An 18,404-nucleotide genomic window follows, 5' to 3' on the forward strand; every position below is an offset into this window, starting at 1 on the left:
CTAAAGAGTATGGATTTCTTTTTGGAGGCATGAAGTGTTCTGCAATTAAATTATTATGCTCATTGCACAACTGTGAGCACTGAATTATACACCCTAAATGGAAGAATTATATGGTATATGAATTCTGTCTCAATACAACTACTACCAAAAAAAAAAGTATGGGTACTAGAAAAGTAGAATCTTAAATGATGATATTACAATTGTTAATAGGTGAATTTCTTCATGGATTGGGAGACTACAGTTTGTAAGGACTATGACTGCTTTAGGAAAGAGGAAGTCTGAGAAATTAAAAAAAATTTTTGGTTTGAAATAATATACTCAAGGTCCAGATTTGAAAATCACAATTCATTTGTGTGATTGTCCTCACTTCAAAAATGCTAAAATTAGTTAACTGACTAGTTCTAGTTTTGCTACAAGCTAATAGCATGAGCTCAGGCAACTCAGTCTCTCAAAACCTCAGTTTCCTCACCTAGAAAGTGGGGATAAATAAACTGCATCTACCTTATAGGTTTCTTAGGAGGATCAAAGGAGATAAGAGATGAAAAAGTACTTAAAATATGAATGAAAATGAACTGTGAAAATGAGGGTGGGACATATTAATTTTATTATTAGTAGTAGTAATAACAGCAACCCTGGCTTATAGCAAATGAAGATGGTGACCTGCTGATCTTTTTTTAAATCTATTTTATTTTTTAAAAAAATCTTTATTTATTTAATGTACTTATTTGGCTGCACCAAGTGTGAGTTGTTGCACATGGAATCTCCTTTTCATCATGGTGGCATGCAAGCTCTTAGATGTGACTTATGGGATCCAGTTCCCTGCCCAGGGATCAAACCGGCCCCCTGTACTGGGAGCATGAAGTCTTAGCCACTGGAGCACCAGGGAAGTCCCATTGTAACTTACTGTATACCTAACAGTTTGTACCTCTTACTCCCCTACCCCTATCTTGCCCCTCCACCTTTCCTCTCTCCATTGGTAACCACTAGTTTGCTCTCTATATTGTGTCCTGCTAATCTTACAAAAAGTCTGACACCATCTGCAGAGGGTGATTGCAGCCATGAAATTAAAAGATGCTTACTCCTTGGAAGGAAAGTTATAACCAACCTAGATAGAATATTAAAAAGCAGAGACATTACTTTGCCAACAAATGTCCGTCTAGTCAAGGCTATGGTTTTTCCAGTGGTCATGTATGGATGTGAGAGTTGGACTGTGAAGAAAGCTGAGTGCCGAAAAATTGATGCTTTTGAACTGTGGTGTTGGAGAAGACTCTTGAGACTCCCTTGGACTGCAAGGAGATCCAACCAGTCCATCCTAAAAGAGATCAGTCCTGGGTGTTCATTGGAAGGACTGATGCTGAAGCTGAAACTCCCAATACTTTGGCCACCTCATGCGAAGAGTTGACTCATGGGAAAAGACCCTGATGCTGGGAGGGATTGGGGGCAGGAGGAGAAGGGGATGACAGAGGATGAGATGGCTGGATGGCATCACCGACTCAATGGACATGAGTTTGGGTAAACTCTGGGAGTTTGTGATGGACAGGGAGGCCTGGCGTGCTGCGATTCATGGGGTCACAAGGAGTCGGACACGACTGAGCGACTGAACTGAACTGAATCTTACAAAGACTTGCATCTTTAAATTTGGCCTTACATAAAGTAAATAGCATGTTTTATATATTTCACTGGTCATTGTTACTAAAGAATATATATATTTGAGAAATAATGAGGGAACAAATATAATTATGGATTTAGCATTGGTTTATTACCTATACTTTCTTTTATTGAAGTATAATTGTATCATAGAATATGATACTAGCTTCAAGTGTACATCACAGATTCAATAATTTATGAAAAGTCTAAGTGTTAGTTGCTCAGTTGTGTCCGACTCTTTGCGACCCGGTGGACTGTAGCCCACCAGTCTCCTCTGTCCAGGGAATTCTCCAGGAAAGAATACTGGAGTGGGTTGCCATTTCCTTCTCCAGGGGATCTTCCCAACTCAGGAACTGAATCCAGGTCTCCCGCATTGCGGGCAGCTTCTTTACCATCTGAGCCACCAGGGAAGCCCAATAATTTATATACATTTTGAAATGGTCACCACAATAAGTCTAGTTACCACCTGTCGTCATTCAAGGTGATTATAATATTACTGACAATATTCCATATTGTATACCTCTGTGACTTATTTATTTTAGTGACTTATTTATTTTATAACTGGAAGTTTGTACTTCTTAACTCCCTTCACCTATTTCACCTAATACTCCACCCCCTCCCTCTGGCAACCACTAGTTTATTCTCTGTATCTATGAGTCTGTTTCTGTTTTAATTAGTTTTTTAAATTTTATTTATTTTTATTTTTTAGATTGAACACTTGCACTTGTTTTATCCTCATGTGACTTATATAACCACTCTGGTGAAAGTGGTTTTTTTAAATTAAGCTATTTACACTAACACTCTTTTCAGAATTCCAATCCACCACAACAACTACTTGTTTGGGTAGTATAGAAATTCAGCAGTAGAATCAATTTCCACTTCATTGTTTAAGCCTGAACTCATTCATCATGGCTAGGTGGTCCTAGTCATAGATTCGACTTGGGGAGTAATGATTCCAAATTTCTAATTCTGATGCAAATTTAGTCTCAAGTAGTTAACATTTACATTTCCAATATTTTCTCATACTCTAAGTAGGTACCCAAAGCATTTCATAAAAGGACTGCCAACATTTACAGGAGCAGTTGTTTTCTCCACTACAAGTATAATTGCATTGGAAATATTCTGAAAGCATTTTAAAGGTACTGTCTGTGTTTTTAAAAATTCAATTATACCTCAAAGATGGAAAAAAAAAAAAAAAGAAAAGAAAAAAATGGGACTTTCCTGGTGGTCCAGTGAGTAAGACTCCCTGCTTCCAATGCAAGGGGTGCGGATTCGATCCTTGGTTTTGAAACTAAGATCCCACAGGCACCACAGCCAAAAAAACCCAAAACCAAGTGACCATCTAAACAGGGCAAAGTTTGAAGTACTCACTTCCTTTAACAAATGACAGAAATTAAAATATTCCCCTCTGAGGGGCTTCCCTGGTGGCTCAGTGGTAAAGAATCCACTTAGCAATGCTGGAGACACCGGTTCAATCCTTGCCCTAGGAAGATCCCACATGCTGCAGAGCAGCTAAGCCTGTAAGCCACAACTTTGAGGCTGTGTTCTAGAGCCCAGGAGCCGAAACTGCTGAGCCTGAGAGACACAACCACTGAAGCCTGCGTGCCCTAGAGCCCATGCTCTGTAACAAGAGAAGCCACTGCAGCGAGAAGCCCAAGCCCCACAAGTAGAGAATAGCCCCCACTCGCCGCAACTAGAGAAAGCCCTTGTTGTCAGCAATGAAGACCCACCATAGCCAAAAAGTTAGATAAATAAACCTTAAAAAATGATAATGAATGAAAAGATTTCTGTGGAATTTCCTGAGGAGGGATAAACTTTAAGTCAATGCTCGGCAGGGCCTGGGCTCAGATCAATTAGTTTATAATATCTTGGAGGTCTGGTGTTGTTAGGGGAAGCACACTGATTGAAACCGCCCACCCTGGCCAGGCACCATAGTAACCATTTGCATGAGTTGTTTTATGGCAGGAGATCCTGATAAGGAATACGGAACTAATAGGCCACCACCAGCCGGAAGAGTTCGGGAAAGATCGGGAAAGATCGAGAGGAGACACTACCTGTCCGTCCACTACCCAGAATCCCTCTTGCTAGCATCCATCTTGGCTGAGCGATGCGTGCGCCACCAGGAAAGACTCTGAATTAGAATGATTGGCCAAAGACCACCCGGAAACTAATCCCATCACCATAAAACCCAAGACTGTGAGCCACGCGGTAGAGCAGTTCTCCTGGGTTCCCTTACCTACTGCTCTCCACCCGGGTGCCCTTTCCCAATAAAATCTCTTGCTTTGTCAGCATGTGTCTCCTTGGACAATTCATTTCTGAGTGTTAGACAAGAGCCCAGTTTCGGGCCCTGGAAGGGGTCCCCCTTCCTGCAACAGTGTCAAAGGGATGCCTCTATGTTCAACATGCTTTTGTGGGTTTATGCATACATACAGAAGGTGCCCTGATGCCAACCCAGAATTAGATGAGATTATGTGTTACGTTAATAACGACATATTAGTTGGCTTTGTTTGGTTGCAAATGATAGAAATCCAATTGCAAATAGTTTTAAGCACAGAAGAAAATGGCTTAATCTGTGCAACTGAAGGCTGTCTCTGAGCCTCAGACTTATCTCACTCTTAGAACTGACAATTTCAGCAAAAATTTACTCTCCCTTTCACTGGCTCCAGAAAGCCCTGGGATACTATCTCATTGGTTTACACCTATCACACTGGCCAAGGAAACAGAATACACCAAGCTACTAGCCTGGGTCAGCTTTCCACCCTGAAATGGGGTGGTGGGCGTGCAGTTACTGGCAGTCTTATGTGCACCATGTAGATTTAGAGTGGAGCAGGGATGGTTCTGCACAGAAATACTGAAGTACAGAGGTGCTAAGCAGACAAAAATGGCAGATACCCCTTATTGTACAAAGCAAAGAACCTAGCACAGTGTGCAACTTGATACAGTCCTTTGTATAATATAATCACATCTAATATCTACACTATAGACGGAGGTTCATAACATTGTACAGGAGACAGGGATCAAGACCATCCCCAAGAAAAACAAATGCAAAAAGGCAAAATGGCTGTCTGAGGAGGTCATGCAAATAGCTGTGAAAAGAAGAGAAGTGAAAAGCAAAGGAGAAAAGGAAAGATATTCCCATTTGAATGCAGAGTTCCAAAGAATAGCAAGGAGAGATAAGAAAGCCTTCCTCAGTGATCAGTGCAAAGAAATAGAGGAAAACAATAGAATAGGAAAGACTAGAGATCTCATCAAGAAAATTAGAGATACCAAGGCAACATTTCATGCAAAGGTGGGCTCAATAAAGGACAGAAATGGTATAGACCTAACAGAAGCAGAAGATATGAAGAAGAGGTGGCAAGAATACACAGAACTGTACAAAAAAGATCTTCACGACCCAGATAATCACGATGGTGTGATCACTCACCTAGAGCCAGACATCCTGGAATGTGAAGTCAGGTGGGCCTTAGGAAGCATCACTATGAACAAAGCTAGTGGATGTGATGGAATTCCAGCTGAGCTATTTCAAATCCTAAAAGATGATGCTGTGAAAGTACTGCACTCAATATGCCAGCAAATTTGGAAAACTCAGCAGTGGCCACAGGACTGGAAAAGGTCAGTTTTCATTGCAATCCCAAATAAAGGCAATGCCAAAGAATGCTCAAAGTACCGCACATTGCACTCAAGGAAATGGCAACCCACTCCAGTATTCTTGCCTGGAAAATCCCATGGACGGAGGAATCTGGGATCACAAAGAGTTGGACATGACTGAGCGACTTCACTTTCACACGCTAGTAAAGTAATGCTCAAAATTCTCCAAGCCAGGCTTCAACAATATGTGAACCGTGAACTTCCAGATGTTCAAGCTGGTTTTAGCAAAGGCAGAGGAACCAGAGATCAAATTGCCAGCATCCACTGGATCATCGAAAAAGCAAGAGAGTTCTAGAAAAACATCTCTTTCTGCTTTATTGACTATGCCAAAGCCTTTTTCTGTGTGGATCACAATAAACTGTGGAAAATTCTGAAAGAGATGGGAATACCAGACCACCTCACCTGCCTCTTGAGAAACCTATATGCAGGTCAGGAAGCAACAGTTAGAACTGGACATGGAACAACAGACTGGTTCCAAATAGGAAAAGGAGTATGTCAAGGCTGTATATTGTCACTCTGTTTATTTAACTTATATGCAGAGTACATCATGAGAAATGCTGGGTTGGATGAAGCACAAGCTGAAATCAAGATTGCTGGAGAAATATCAATAACCTCAAATATGCAGATGACACCACCCTTATGGCAGAAAGTGAAGAAGAACTAAAGAGCCTCTTGATGAAAGTGAAAGAGGAGAGTGAAAATGTTGGCTTAAAGCTCAACATTCAGAAATCTAAGATCATGGCATCTGGTCCCATTGCTTCATGTCAAATAGATGGGGAAACAGTGGCAGACTTTATTTTTGGGGGCTCCAAAATCACTGCAGATGGTGATTGCAGCCATGAAATTAAAAGATGCTTACTCCTTGGAAGGAAAGTTATAACCAACCTAGACACCATATTAAAAAGCAGAGACATTACTTTGCCAACAAAGGTCCGTATAGTTAAGGCTATGCTTTTTCCTGTAGTCATGTATGAATGTGAGAGTTGGACTATAAAGAAAACTGAGTGCCAAAGAATTGATGCTTTTGAACTGTGGTGTTGGAGAAGACTCTTGAGAGTCCCTTGGACTGCAAGGAGATTCAACCAGTCCATCCTAAAGGAAATCAGTCCTGAATGTTCACTGGGAGGACTGATGTTGAAGGTGAAACTCCAGTAATCTGGCCACCTGATGCAAAGAGCTGACTCATTAGAAAAGACCCTGATGCTGGGAAAGATTGAAGGCAGGAGGAGAAGGGGACGAGAGGATGAGATGGTTGGATGGCATCACCGTCTCAATGGACATGAGTTTGAGTAAGCTCTGGGAGTTGGTGATGGACAGGGAGGCCTGGCGAGCTGCAGTACATGGGGTCGCAAAGGGTCGGACACGACTGAGCGACTGAACTGAACTGATTCCTGTTACTCAGATTCCCTCTGTTCTACCTAGGATAGGTGAGATTTATGGATTTAGGCAAATAGGATGAAAGCTTATCTCATCACTGTTACTAGAGAGAGGAATTTGTTATAAGCCTAGTTCATCATCAGCCTTCATCCAAGGACATTAATGAATACCAAATGACCTGATTTCCAAAGATGTTCTATTGTTTGACCTGTAGCAAGGGCCCCAATGATTGCACCTAAGAGCAGTTGCATGTAGGTGGATCTGAATGTGTTATGCAAATTGGAGAATAGAGTCATGCATTTTCTTCTTTTTTATTGAAGTATAGTTGATTTATAATACTGTGTTAGTTTCGGATGTGCAGCATAGTGATTCAGTATTTTTGCAAATTATACTCCATTAGAGGTTATTATATGATATTGGGCATAATTCTCTGTGCTGTACAGTAGATTTTTGTTGCTTGTCTATTTTATACATACTAGTTTGTTACATTTTCTTCTTTTAGCCTTGAGAAACCCTGAGGTTAGTGTTTTTTCCAGTGATGGTCCACGGTAAATTAAAAAACTCTTATTCATCCATTATTACTTTATTCACCATTCAATTAACCGATATTTCAAGTGTCGGCTATATTCTAGGCCCTGGAAGACAGTGCTTAATAAGCTCTTTTTCCTGTCCTCATACTGATGAGAATCAGTGATAGGACAAAGGGTCATGACAGGAGGGGAGTGGCTCAGGAACTGTGGCCAAGCTTCACAAAGGAGGTAATCATTTCTAATGACTGTGGAATCCACGGTATGGATGACACACAAGGAGCTCATGTAATCCCAGCCTTCTCTCTCTTTTATCAATTTGCTTGGCTGGCTGTTTATCTTCTGATCATCTATCCATCTACCTACCTACCTACCTCCTCAATGTTTCTTCCAACATTTTTTCAATGCTTACAGATGGCATGCAGTTGAGATTGCAGTGTATATTCATTTTGCATACAGACAACTCAGTCACCATCAGACCATGAATGTTTTCTCATGGTCTGAAACATTCTTCAAGGCGCTTCCTGGTGGTCCAGGGTTTAAGAATATGCCTGCCATGCAGGGTACATGGGTTCGCTTCCTGGTCCAGGAAGATTCCACATGCTGTGTAGCAACTAAACCCATGCACCACAACTATTGAAGCCTCAACTAGAGAAAGCCTGAGCACAGCAACAAAGACCTAGCGCAGCCAAAAATAAAAATAAAATAAATTCTTCAAGAATGTCAGTTTGAAAAAATTACAATTTTTATTTGAAGATGATTGTAGATTTATAAGCAGTTGTAAGAAATAATACAGAGAGATCTCATATACTCTTCACCCAGTTTCCCCCAATGACAGTATCTTGTAACATTATTGTACAATATCACCACCAGCATATTGACATTAGTGCAATCAAGATACAGAACAGTTCCATCTCAAGGGAATGTCATTTTTGATAACTGCATAATTGATTTTGGAATGTATCATAATTTATTAATCTTGCTATTGTTTGAAATGTAGGTTGCTTCCAATTTGGGAATATAATAAATAATGATGTAGAGAATGTCTTTGTATATAAATCTTTGCCAAAATCTCTTCTTACTTCTGTAGGGGGAACTCCTGGGAGATTTGCTGAGTCAAAGGATATGCACATTTATAGGGTCTCAATACTGATTGCCAAACTGCTTTCCAGAAAGTTTGTGTCAGCTTACACTCCTGCAGTACATGAAAGTGCTTGGCAGGCCACATTAACTGATGTTGAGTATTATAAAAATCTTTGCCAATTCTGCAAGTGAAAATGATATTTTGAGGCTTTTTTGGTTTATTTTTACAAATATGAAAAGAAAAAATATATATATGCTTATGTATCTATTAGGTTTTAAAATTTTTTAGAGTTATCTCCTCCTATCTTTTGACCATTTCCATTGCATTTTTCTTATTAATTTATAAATACTCTTTACATGTTAAGGATGTTATTTTTAACACCTTTATTGAGATAAAATTAAAATACCATACATATTGCTCACTTCAACTATACCATTTCGGACTTCCTTGGTGGTCCTGTGGTTAAGATTTCACACTTCCACTTCAGGGGGTGCTGGTTTGATCCCTGACCAGGAAACTAAAATCCTGCATGCCTATGGCTCAGTCAAACAAACCAAACAAACTATCCAATTCAAAGGCTTTAACAAGACATGGAAGTAACCTAAGTGTCCATCAACAGAGGAATGGATAAAAACTATGTGGTGTTTATATATATGCAACGAACTACATCTCACATAAAAAAGAATGAGATTTTGCCATTTGCAACAACATGAATGGACCTGGAGGGTATTATGTTTAGTGAAATGTCAGACAGAGAAAGACAAATACTGTATGTGAAATCTAAAAAAAATAAAACACATATGTAAACAATATATATATAAAAATATAATAAAACTCACAGATATAAGAACAAACTATAGTTGTGAGTGGGGAAAGGTAAGGTGGGAGGGGAACAATAGGTGGGGGATTAAGAGGTACAAGCTATTATGGATAAAATAAATAAGCAGCAAGGATATATAGGGAACACACAGCACAGGGATTACAGCCAATATTTTATAATAAGTATATATGACATATAATCTATACAATTTTTGAATCACTATGTTGTATACCTAATACTAATATAATGTTGTAAATCAACTATACCTCAAGAAAAATAATTCAATGGCTTTTAGCATAGTCACATACTTGAGCATCCATCAGCACAATGAATTTTGAAATATTTCATCTCCCAAAAAAGGAATTCTAACCCCTTTAGTTGTTACCCATACTCCCTCCATCCTCCCATTCGCTGGCAATCATTATTCTATTTTCTGTCTCTATATATTTGCCTATTCTGGACATTTCACATAAATGGGATTATAAAACATGTGGTTTTTGTGACTAGCTTCTTTCACTTAAGCATCTTGTTTTCAAGGTTCATCCTCATTTGTAGTATGTACAAGAATTTAATTCCTTTTTAAAGCTCAATAATAATCCAGGGTGTGGATATATCACATTTTGTTTATCCATTCATCTATTGATGGACATTTAAGTTGTTTCAACCTTTTGGCTATTATGAATAATGCTGCTCTGAACATTCATGTACAGCTCTCTGTGTGAACACTTCTTCATTCCGCCTGGGTAGATTCATGGGTGTGAGATTGCTGGGGTTATGTGGTAACTCTATATTTAACTTTTTGAGGAAATGCTAGACTGTTTTCCACAGTGGCTGCACTATTTTACATTCTCATCAACAGTGAATGAGGAATCCATTTCCTCTACTGTTTTACCAATGCCTGTTATTGTGTCTTTTTTGTAATATAATCATTCTAGTGGACTTGAAGTGGTATCTCATTGTGGTTTTGACTTGGATTTACCTGATGGCTAATGATGTTGAACATCTTTCCACCTCCTTCTTGACTATTTGTATATCTTCTTTGGAGAAATGTCTATTTATTTAAATCCTTCATCCACTTTGAAATTGGTTTGTCTTTTTAATCTTAGAGTTGTAGGAATTGTTTATATATTCTGGACAGTAGTCTCTTGACAGATATGTGATTTCCAAATATTTTCTCCCATTCTGTGAGTTGTCTTTTTATTTTTCTGATAGTATCTCTCTCTCTCTTTTCTTCTTCTTTTTTTTTTGGCTGTACCACATGGCTTGTAGAATTCTTAGTTATCCAACCAGAGTCTAAACCTACCCCCCAGCAGTGAAAGCCTGGAGTTCTAAAAACTGGACTCTCAGGGAAGTCTCCCTGATAATGTCTTTGAATGATGATTTTTAAAAAAATTATGATACTTAGTTTATCTACTTTTTTGTTGCTGTGTTTTTGGTGTGATATCTAAGAAACAATTGCCAAATTCAAGGTGATAAAGATAATGCCTCTGGTTTTTTCTAACTGTTTCATAGTTTTAGCTTTTACATTTAGATCATTAATATACTTTGAATACTTTTTGTATATGATGTAAAGTACAGGTCCAAATTCATTCTTCTGCGCATAGATATCCAGTTGTCTCAGTACCATTTGTTGAACAAAATTTTTCTTTCTCCATTGAATTGTCTTGGCATCATGGTCAAAAAAGAATTGACTCTAGGTCTGGGCTTCCCTGGTAGCTCAGTTGGTGAAGAATCTGCCTGCAAGGAGACCCCGGTTCAAGTCCTGGGTCAGGAAGATCCCCTGGAGAAGGTATAGGCTATCCACTCCAGTATTCTTGGACTTCCCTCATGGCTCAGCCGGTAAAGAATCTGCCCCCAATGTGGGAGATCTGAGTTCGATTCCTGGGTTGGAAAGATCCTCTGGAGAAAGAAATGGCAACCCACTACAGTATTCTTTCCTAGAGAATCCCATGGACAGAGGAGCCTTGCTGGCTGCAGTCCCCAAGGGGTTGCAAAGAGTTGGAGCCGACTGAAGCAACTTAGGACTTAGCACTAGCTGTAAGGGTTTGTTTCTGGACTCTCAGTTATATTCCACTGACCTATAAGCCTGTTCTAATGTTGGTATCATACTGTTTCCACTTTATTATTGAAGCTTTGTAGTAAGTTGTGAAACTGGCAAGCGTGAGTCCTCCAACAGTATTTTTTTCAAGGTTGTTTTGGCTATTCTATATCTCTTGAAGGATCTTATTGTTTTGGAAACTATTTCTTTGCAAAAGACTTCCCATTTGTGGTTTGACTTTTTTAATGAGTTTTAATTACACAGAAGTTTTAAATTTTATGTCAGTTTATCTTTTTGATTTATTTTTATTTATGATGATGATCCTCTTTTTCTTCCAGTTTTATTGAGATATAATTGCCATGCAGCACTATATAAGTTCAAGGTATACAGTGTAATGATGACCACAATGAGTTTAGTGAATATTCATCTCATATGGATACAAAATTTTAAAAATAGAAAAAAAAATTTTTCCTTTTGATGAGAACTGTTAGAATTTACTCTTTTAACAACTTTTTATGCAACATATAGCAGTGTACTACCTATGTTGTCTTTTAGGAGGTCAGGTCTTACATTTAAGTCTTTAGTCCATTTTGAGTTTATTTTTGTATATGGCGTGAGAAAGTGGTCCAGGTTTCCTAGCACCATTTACTGAAGTGAAGTGAAAGTCACTCAGTCATGTTCGACTCTTTGTGACCCCATGGATTATACAGTCCATGGAATTCTCCAGGCCAGAATACTGGAGCAGGTAGCCTTTTCCTTCTCCAGGGGATCTTCCTAACCCAGGGATAGAACCCAGGTCTCCTGCATTGCAGGCAGATTCTTTCCCAGCTGAGCCACAAGGGAAGCCCACCATTTACTGAAGAGGCTCTTTTCTCCATGGTATATTCTTGCCTCCTTTGTCATAGATTAATTGCTCATGTAAGTGTGGATTCATTTCTGGGCTCTATTCTGTTCCATTGATCTATGTGTCTGTTTTTGCACCAGTACCATAGTGTTTTGATTACTATCGCTTTGTAGCATAATGTGAAATCTATTTCACATAGGGCATCTATTCCTTTTATTATTAGAAAATTATTTTTCATTGTTAATTTTCCAATACCCTTCAGGACCTGTTTATTTTTTTGTTTCCTTCTTTATCTAGAAAATGTGTTACAAAAAAATTGCCCATTGTGAAAATTTTAATATAATTAATATAATTTTAATATAATTAATATAATTACCTATGAAGCAAAAAGTGATAGCTCCCCATAATTAGTTGATTCCTAATTTTACCCTCCTGAGATAACTACTGTTAGTAATTTGTATCCTTCCTAACCACTTTCTAAGCATAAACATAGGTATAGTGTTTAAGAAATGGGATCAAACTATAAATATCTTTTTGTATCTTTCTTCACTTGACAGTACAGCAAGGCATCTTTCCATATGTGGATCAATCTCATACTTTTTTTGTTATGCTAAGTAAAGCCTTCTCCACCCTATGATTATAAAAAATATCCTCCTATAGTCATTTTAGTAGTTTTAGAAACTGCTATTTTGATTTATCTTTAAAGTTATTAAAATAAAGTTGTTGTAAAAGGACAACTGTGGTGTCAGTGGAATTCTTAATGTCATCTTGTCCACAATGTAGAGGGGATGTCTCCACACATTCAAGAGAGGGGCTGGAAAACATTGTGCTTGTTAACTTGACACATTCAGGCAGAACTTAAACTGCCTAGAGGAAGAGGGTGTGTGTGTGTGTGTGCGTGCGCGTGCATGTGTGTGTATATTTTCCTCCCCTCCGTAACTCTTGCCTTTTGTATTTGGCTGCACGCATTCTCAAGAGGTGTAGATCAGTGATTTCCCATAGAGTCTTTAAAAGATGGACCAGGAATAATTGGGCTATATAATATCAGACCACTCTCTTGCCAGAACATTCTAAGAATAAGGATTCAACAAGAAAGAAATGGCAGTTGCAATTCCCATAAAGACTTGTAGCGCTGGAGCAAACTCGTGGTGAATTCCGATGGCACTGATTCAGTTTCAGACTTGCAGTTTTTATGCTGACATCCCCAGGCCTCTCCCCCAGTGGCCACAGTTTTCTCGGCAGCAACCCCCCGCCTCCGCCCCCGCCCACCCCGCCACCCCACCCCCACCACCCCACCCCCACCACAGCTCGGCTCTGCGGAGTCCGGTAGTTCATCGACCCCATCTCCGGGGGCTTTGGGACAAGGAAAGAGGTCGACTCCTTTTCTTTCCCACTTCTTGCTTCTTTAAAGGGTCGCCTCCTCTTGCCTTCCGATTTTCTCCTGCGTTCTGCGTTCTGGAGCCCTCTCTCTAGGACATGCCAAGATTCCAAAGCCGGTGAGGGATGGCAGCCCAGGTGTCTCTACAGGGCGCTTCCTGAGACCCCAGCGTTTGAGAATCAGGACGCAGGACTTAGCACCCCCAAGGGGGTGGGATGTGTGGGTGTGGGTGTTTGCGTTGGGGGTGGGCGGAGGGCACAGACCCGTTCAGAGCCTCCAGGGCTATAGCGCACTCTTGGCGCCGGCAAGGGTAGGCAATCTTGGCAGGGTCACGAGCAAGCGTTCTCACTGAGCGACTCCCGCGCGTGGCGAATCTGTGTCTCGGCCAGGGCTAGCCGGATGGGATGCTAATAACCGCCAAGAGTTGCAAGAGTTACCCTGGGAGTGCAAGGCCGGGCCGTCTCCTCCCACCACTTGGGCTGGCCCCTGCCGCCTCCCCTCCCCCGACAAAGGGCGTCTCTGCAGGGGTTCTCCCTTTGGGCTACCGGAGTCCCTCCTCCACATCCCCGCCCCCCAGCCTCCGGGAAGCTAAAAGGGGGCGTGTGTGCGCTCCCGGGAGGAGTCGCCCTCTGCGGCCGCGGCCAGGAGCGCTCCACTGGAGCCCCAAAGTCCGAGCAAGTTCTCGGCCTCCCGGCGCGCAGTGCTCTCGGCCTCTGGCGCCCGGGTCCCCACGTGAGGGCTCGGGGTCGTCCGGCTGTGGTGGCGTTGGCACCGAGCCGGCGGGCGGCGAAACCCACCCGCCGGAGCCCGGAGCAGCGGGGCCGGACGCACGGTGGAGTTCGGCGGCGGCGGTGGCGGGCCCGGCCAGTGGTCCCGGCCGGGCTCCCCGCTGAGGATGGCGGCGGCGGCGGGCTCCCGGTACCACCTGGGCACGGCCCCCGGGCACGCGCCCCGGATACCGGAGCCCTGGACCCTGGCGCTGAGTGGCAGTACCTGGGAACTGCCCCAGAACCAGGACGGCAGCGCGTTAGTGCAGGCTACCCAGGACATCCCTCTGCAGGTGGACATGGCCATGGCTCTGCGGCGCGTGCGGATTTCCGATAAGTACAGCACGAGCTACTTCAGCCTGCTGCAAGCAGCCTCCGTCGCAAGTAAGCAACCCCGTCGCGCCCGCCGCCCCCCGCCCGGCTCGCGCGCCCTTCTCCCGAGCTCCAGCCCCGGCCGCCCGGCTGCCGGGCACACTTTGTCCTCCCTCCCCGCGCCCTTGGCTGGCCCGCCGTTTTCCTCCGGCCCCGGGCCGCGCTGCCGCGGGACCGTGAGAAGGTCTGGGTGGTGCGAGGACGTCTCCCGCGCGGGCGAGGGACCTGAACCAGCCCGCCGGGGGAGGTGGGGCTGCGCCGTATCTTCCAACTCCGTATCCTGCCGACCAGATGCCCCCCGCCCCCGCCTCCCGAAAGTGCATTTCCTTTGTATGAATGCTGGAAAAGCTGGGGGTTGAATCGCACATTTGGGGAAAGCAAAAAAAAAAAAAGCGCTCGGATTTGGAGACCCTTGGCACCGCGCTGGGAGGGGGCGTTGTAGAGAAAGCGTGCCGCCGGCGCCTTGGGCTTTCTCACCCGGACTAGTGCGTCCTTCCAGCTGGGTCCAAGAGTTTCCTGTTTCCCCAGGGTCCTCACTATAAAGGCAGAAGTTTTCGTGCGCCACTGCCGCGGTGTGGGTGAGGGATGAGAGCGGCGGTTGGGGGACCGTGGACGCGGTCACTTGGGGGCCGTGGCGCACACACCGATGCACACGCGTTTACCCCGCCAGAGGGGCCGAGCGATGGGGAGGGCGCAGCTCTGCTATCTCACGTTCAGCCAGGGACTTTTCAGGCAAGTTTTCGAGGTACTGCAATTCACGGATGTGTCTTCCTCGGCAGCGCGTGGTGCCTGGCCCAGGAAGTTTTGGCATCCCCAGAAATAGACTTGGAGACAATTTTCTGAAAAGTCAGATAGCCACCACACGTGTTCAAAATACTCTGCCTTCTCCTAGGCCAACCCCTGTAGTTAGACCGCAGTAAGCCAAGGCAGCGGCTTATGCTCTTTCAGAAGCCCTCCACGTTTGGTTTTGGGGGTGGGCACTATTGGTTTCCGAGTCTTCCCAGGTGGCGCTAGTGGTAACGAACCTGCCTGTCATTGCAAGAGGTGTGAGAAACGCAGGTTCCATCCCTGGGTCTGGAAGATCCCTTGGAGGAGGGCATGGCAACCCACTCCAGTATTTTTTGGGGCTGCAGCCCTTGGGGTCGCACAGAGTCCGGCGCGATTGAAGCGACTTAGCCTACACACGTACTATGGGTTTCCAAGTGTGATCAAGCAGTAAGCGGAGTGTGGTAATGGGGCACGTGCTCCTTCTTCAGGTGTTGAGCGTCTGAAATGGCTTGAAATGCTTACACCAGACCCTCACTGGAAGCTGGGCAGCTCAGGGAAGTGTGGGGAGTCCTCTGTGTCCTGTGTTTGCCTCCTGCATCTTCCTGAGAGTGAAAAAAAAAAAAATCTCCATAGGAGAAATGTATGCTTTCTTAACAAGCATTAAATTAGCCGTGCTATAAAACAGAAAAAAGAGACACAGAAGTACAGAACAGACTTTTGAACTCTGTGGGAGAAGGTGAGGGTGGGATGTTTGGAGAGAACAGCATGTATATTATCTATGGTGAAACAGATCACCAGCCCAGGTGGGATGCATGAGACAAGTGCTCGGGCCTGGTGCACTGGGAAGACCCAGAGGAATCGGGTGGAGAGGGAGGTGGCAGGGGGGATCGGGATGGGGAATACGTGTAAATCTATGGCTGATTCATGTCAATGTATGACAAAACCCACTGAAATGTTGTGAAGTAATTAGCCTCCAACTAATAAAAAAAAAAAAAGATCTAACCTGTGAAAAATAAATAAATAAATAAATTAGCCGTGCTATGAACTCGAAGTTGACATTTCTACCTCCAGTGATCTCTCTGTTTGTATAGTTGGGTGCGGTGTTTCATCCTCCATACCTCTGGAGGCTCCAGCATGTTGGTAGGCTTCTGTGCCTCAGCATTATAAGTCGCAGCACCTGAATGACACCGGTTGCTGTGCTGTGTTTTTACACGGGCAAACGGTGCTGTTTTGCCTTTCAGCATTTTTAGTAGCTGGCTGGACCAACAGAACCTCCTGGAAGTGGTCTGTAGCTAGCTTGGCTGTTAGGACATGCACCCTAGGACGACAGTTTTATGTATGGAAAGGATTTCATCTATTTAAAAATTAGTCATCCATTTAAAACATATGTTTACAAGGCTTAGTATGGTACTGGCACAAAGAAAGAAATATAGATCAATGGAACAGAATAGAAAGCCCAGAGATAAATCCACGAACCTATGGACACCTTATCTTTGACAAAGGAGGCAAGGATATACAATGGAAAAAAGACAACCTCTTTAACAAGTGGTGCTGGGAAAACTGGTCAACCACTTGTAAAAGAATGAAACTAGAACACTTTCTAACACCATACACAAAAATAAACTCAAAATGGATTAAAGATCTAAATGTAAGACCAGAAACTATAAAACTCCTAGAGGAGAACATAGGCAAAACACTCTCCGACATAAATCACAGCAAGATCCTCTATGACCCACCTCCCAGAATATTGGAAATAAAAGCAAAACTAAACAAATGGGACCTAATGAAACTTAAAAGCTTTTGCACTACAAAGGAAACTATAAGTAAGGTGAAAAGACAGCCCTCAGACTGGGAGAAAATAATAGCAAATGAAGCAACAGACAAAGGATTAATCTCAAAAATATACAAGCAACTCCTGAAGCTCAATTCCAGAAAAATAAATGACCCAATCAAAAAAATGGGCCAAAGAACTAAACAGACATTTCTCCAAAGATAGAACATACAGATGGCTAATAAAACAACAGAAAGATCTCAACTCACTCATTATCAGAGAAATGCAAATCAAAACCACAATGAGGTACCATTACACCCATCAGGATGGACTGGCTATCCAAAAGTCCTACAAGCAATAAATGCTGGAGAGGGTGTGGAGAAAAGGGGACCTCTTACACTGTTTGGTGGGAATGCACGAGTACAGCCGCCATGGAAACAGTGTGGAGATTTCTTTTTTTTTTTTTTTTGAGAATTATTTAATGCATATAAAAAGCCCAGCAAAGGTCCATAAAGAAAATATTTTAGCTAAAGATCTTTAACAATTCTTTTTTCTATTTAGAAATCACTCCTTAAAGATCAATAAGTATAGTTTTACAACCACTTGATGATTTTTGTGCTCATTGGGAAATGAAATCACATGAAAATTCATGTCCAACTGTGACTTTAATTATATTTCTACTTAGTTGATAGAGATATTTATTCTACAGGATACCCCAATATATTAGATTTTCATCATGAAAAACTATGATATTACTACTGAATTGTCAGAGAAGTTAATCAGGGTAAACAACATTGTAATTTATTCTGATTCATTCTAGAACACCTAGCAGACTCTAGAACACATAGAGATTATTGTATTGTAGGCTTGAGAATACATGCTAGAGTATTAATACATTGATAGGATAAAGGATGTGTTACTTCCAGTATGCTCCTAAAATTCAACAAGTGGTCTTGGAAATACAGTCTCTTTGAAAAAAATATTTTACTAATTGTGACATAAAACAAATATCTTTAAAAATACTAAGAAAATTTAAAAATACATAAGAAGTTTTATAATGCTTACTTTATAAAAATTGGTGAAAGAAATACACAGTTAGTATTTTTTTTTATTTTTTTTATTTTTTTATTTATTTATTTTTTTTTAATTTTTTTATTAGTTGGAGGCTAATTACTTCACAACATTTCAGTGGGTTTTGTCATACATTGATATGAATCAGCCATAGATTTACACTTATTCCCCATCCCGATCCCCCCTCCCATCTCCCTCTCCACCCGATTCCTCTGGGTCTTCCCAGTGCACCAGGCCGGAGCACTTGTCTCATGCATCCCACCTGGGCTGGTGATCTGTTTCACCATAGATA

The 18,404-nt window shown here is 42.1% G+C and overlaps 1 protein-coding gene across 1 annotated transcript in view; it reads left to right on the plus strand.

Moving 5' to 3' along the window:
• Positions 1-14,011: 14,011 nt before the first annotated feature.
• Positions 14,012-18,404, plus strand: part of MCF2 (MCF.2 cell line derived transforming sequence) — a 117,853-nt gene continuing 113,460 nt past the window's right edge. The window contains exon 1 of the mRNA XM_043459816.1: positions 14,012-14,514. Within this exon, the coding sequence (XP_043315751.1) occupies positions 14,259-14,514 (256 nt within the window). The 5' untranslated portion in view covers positions 14,012-14,258. The remainder of the gene's footprint in view (positions 14,515-18,404) is intronic.

Source organism: Cervus canadensis, chromosome X (genome assembly GCF_019320065.1).
Source record: "Cervus canadensis isolate Bull #8, Minnesota chromosome X, ASM1932006v1, whole genome shotgun sequence".
Classification (NCBI taxonomy): Eukaryota; Metazoa; Chordata; class Mammalia; order Artiodactyla; family Cervidae; genus Cervus; species Cervus canadensis.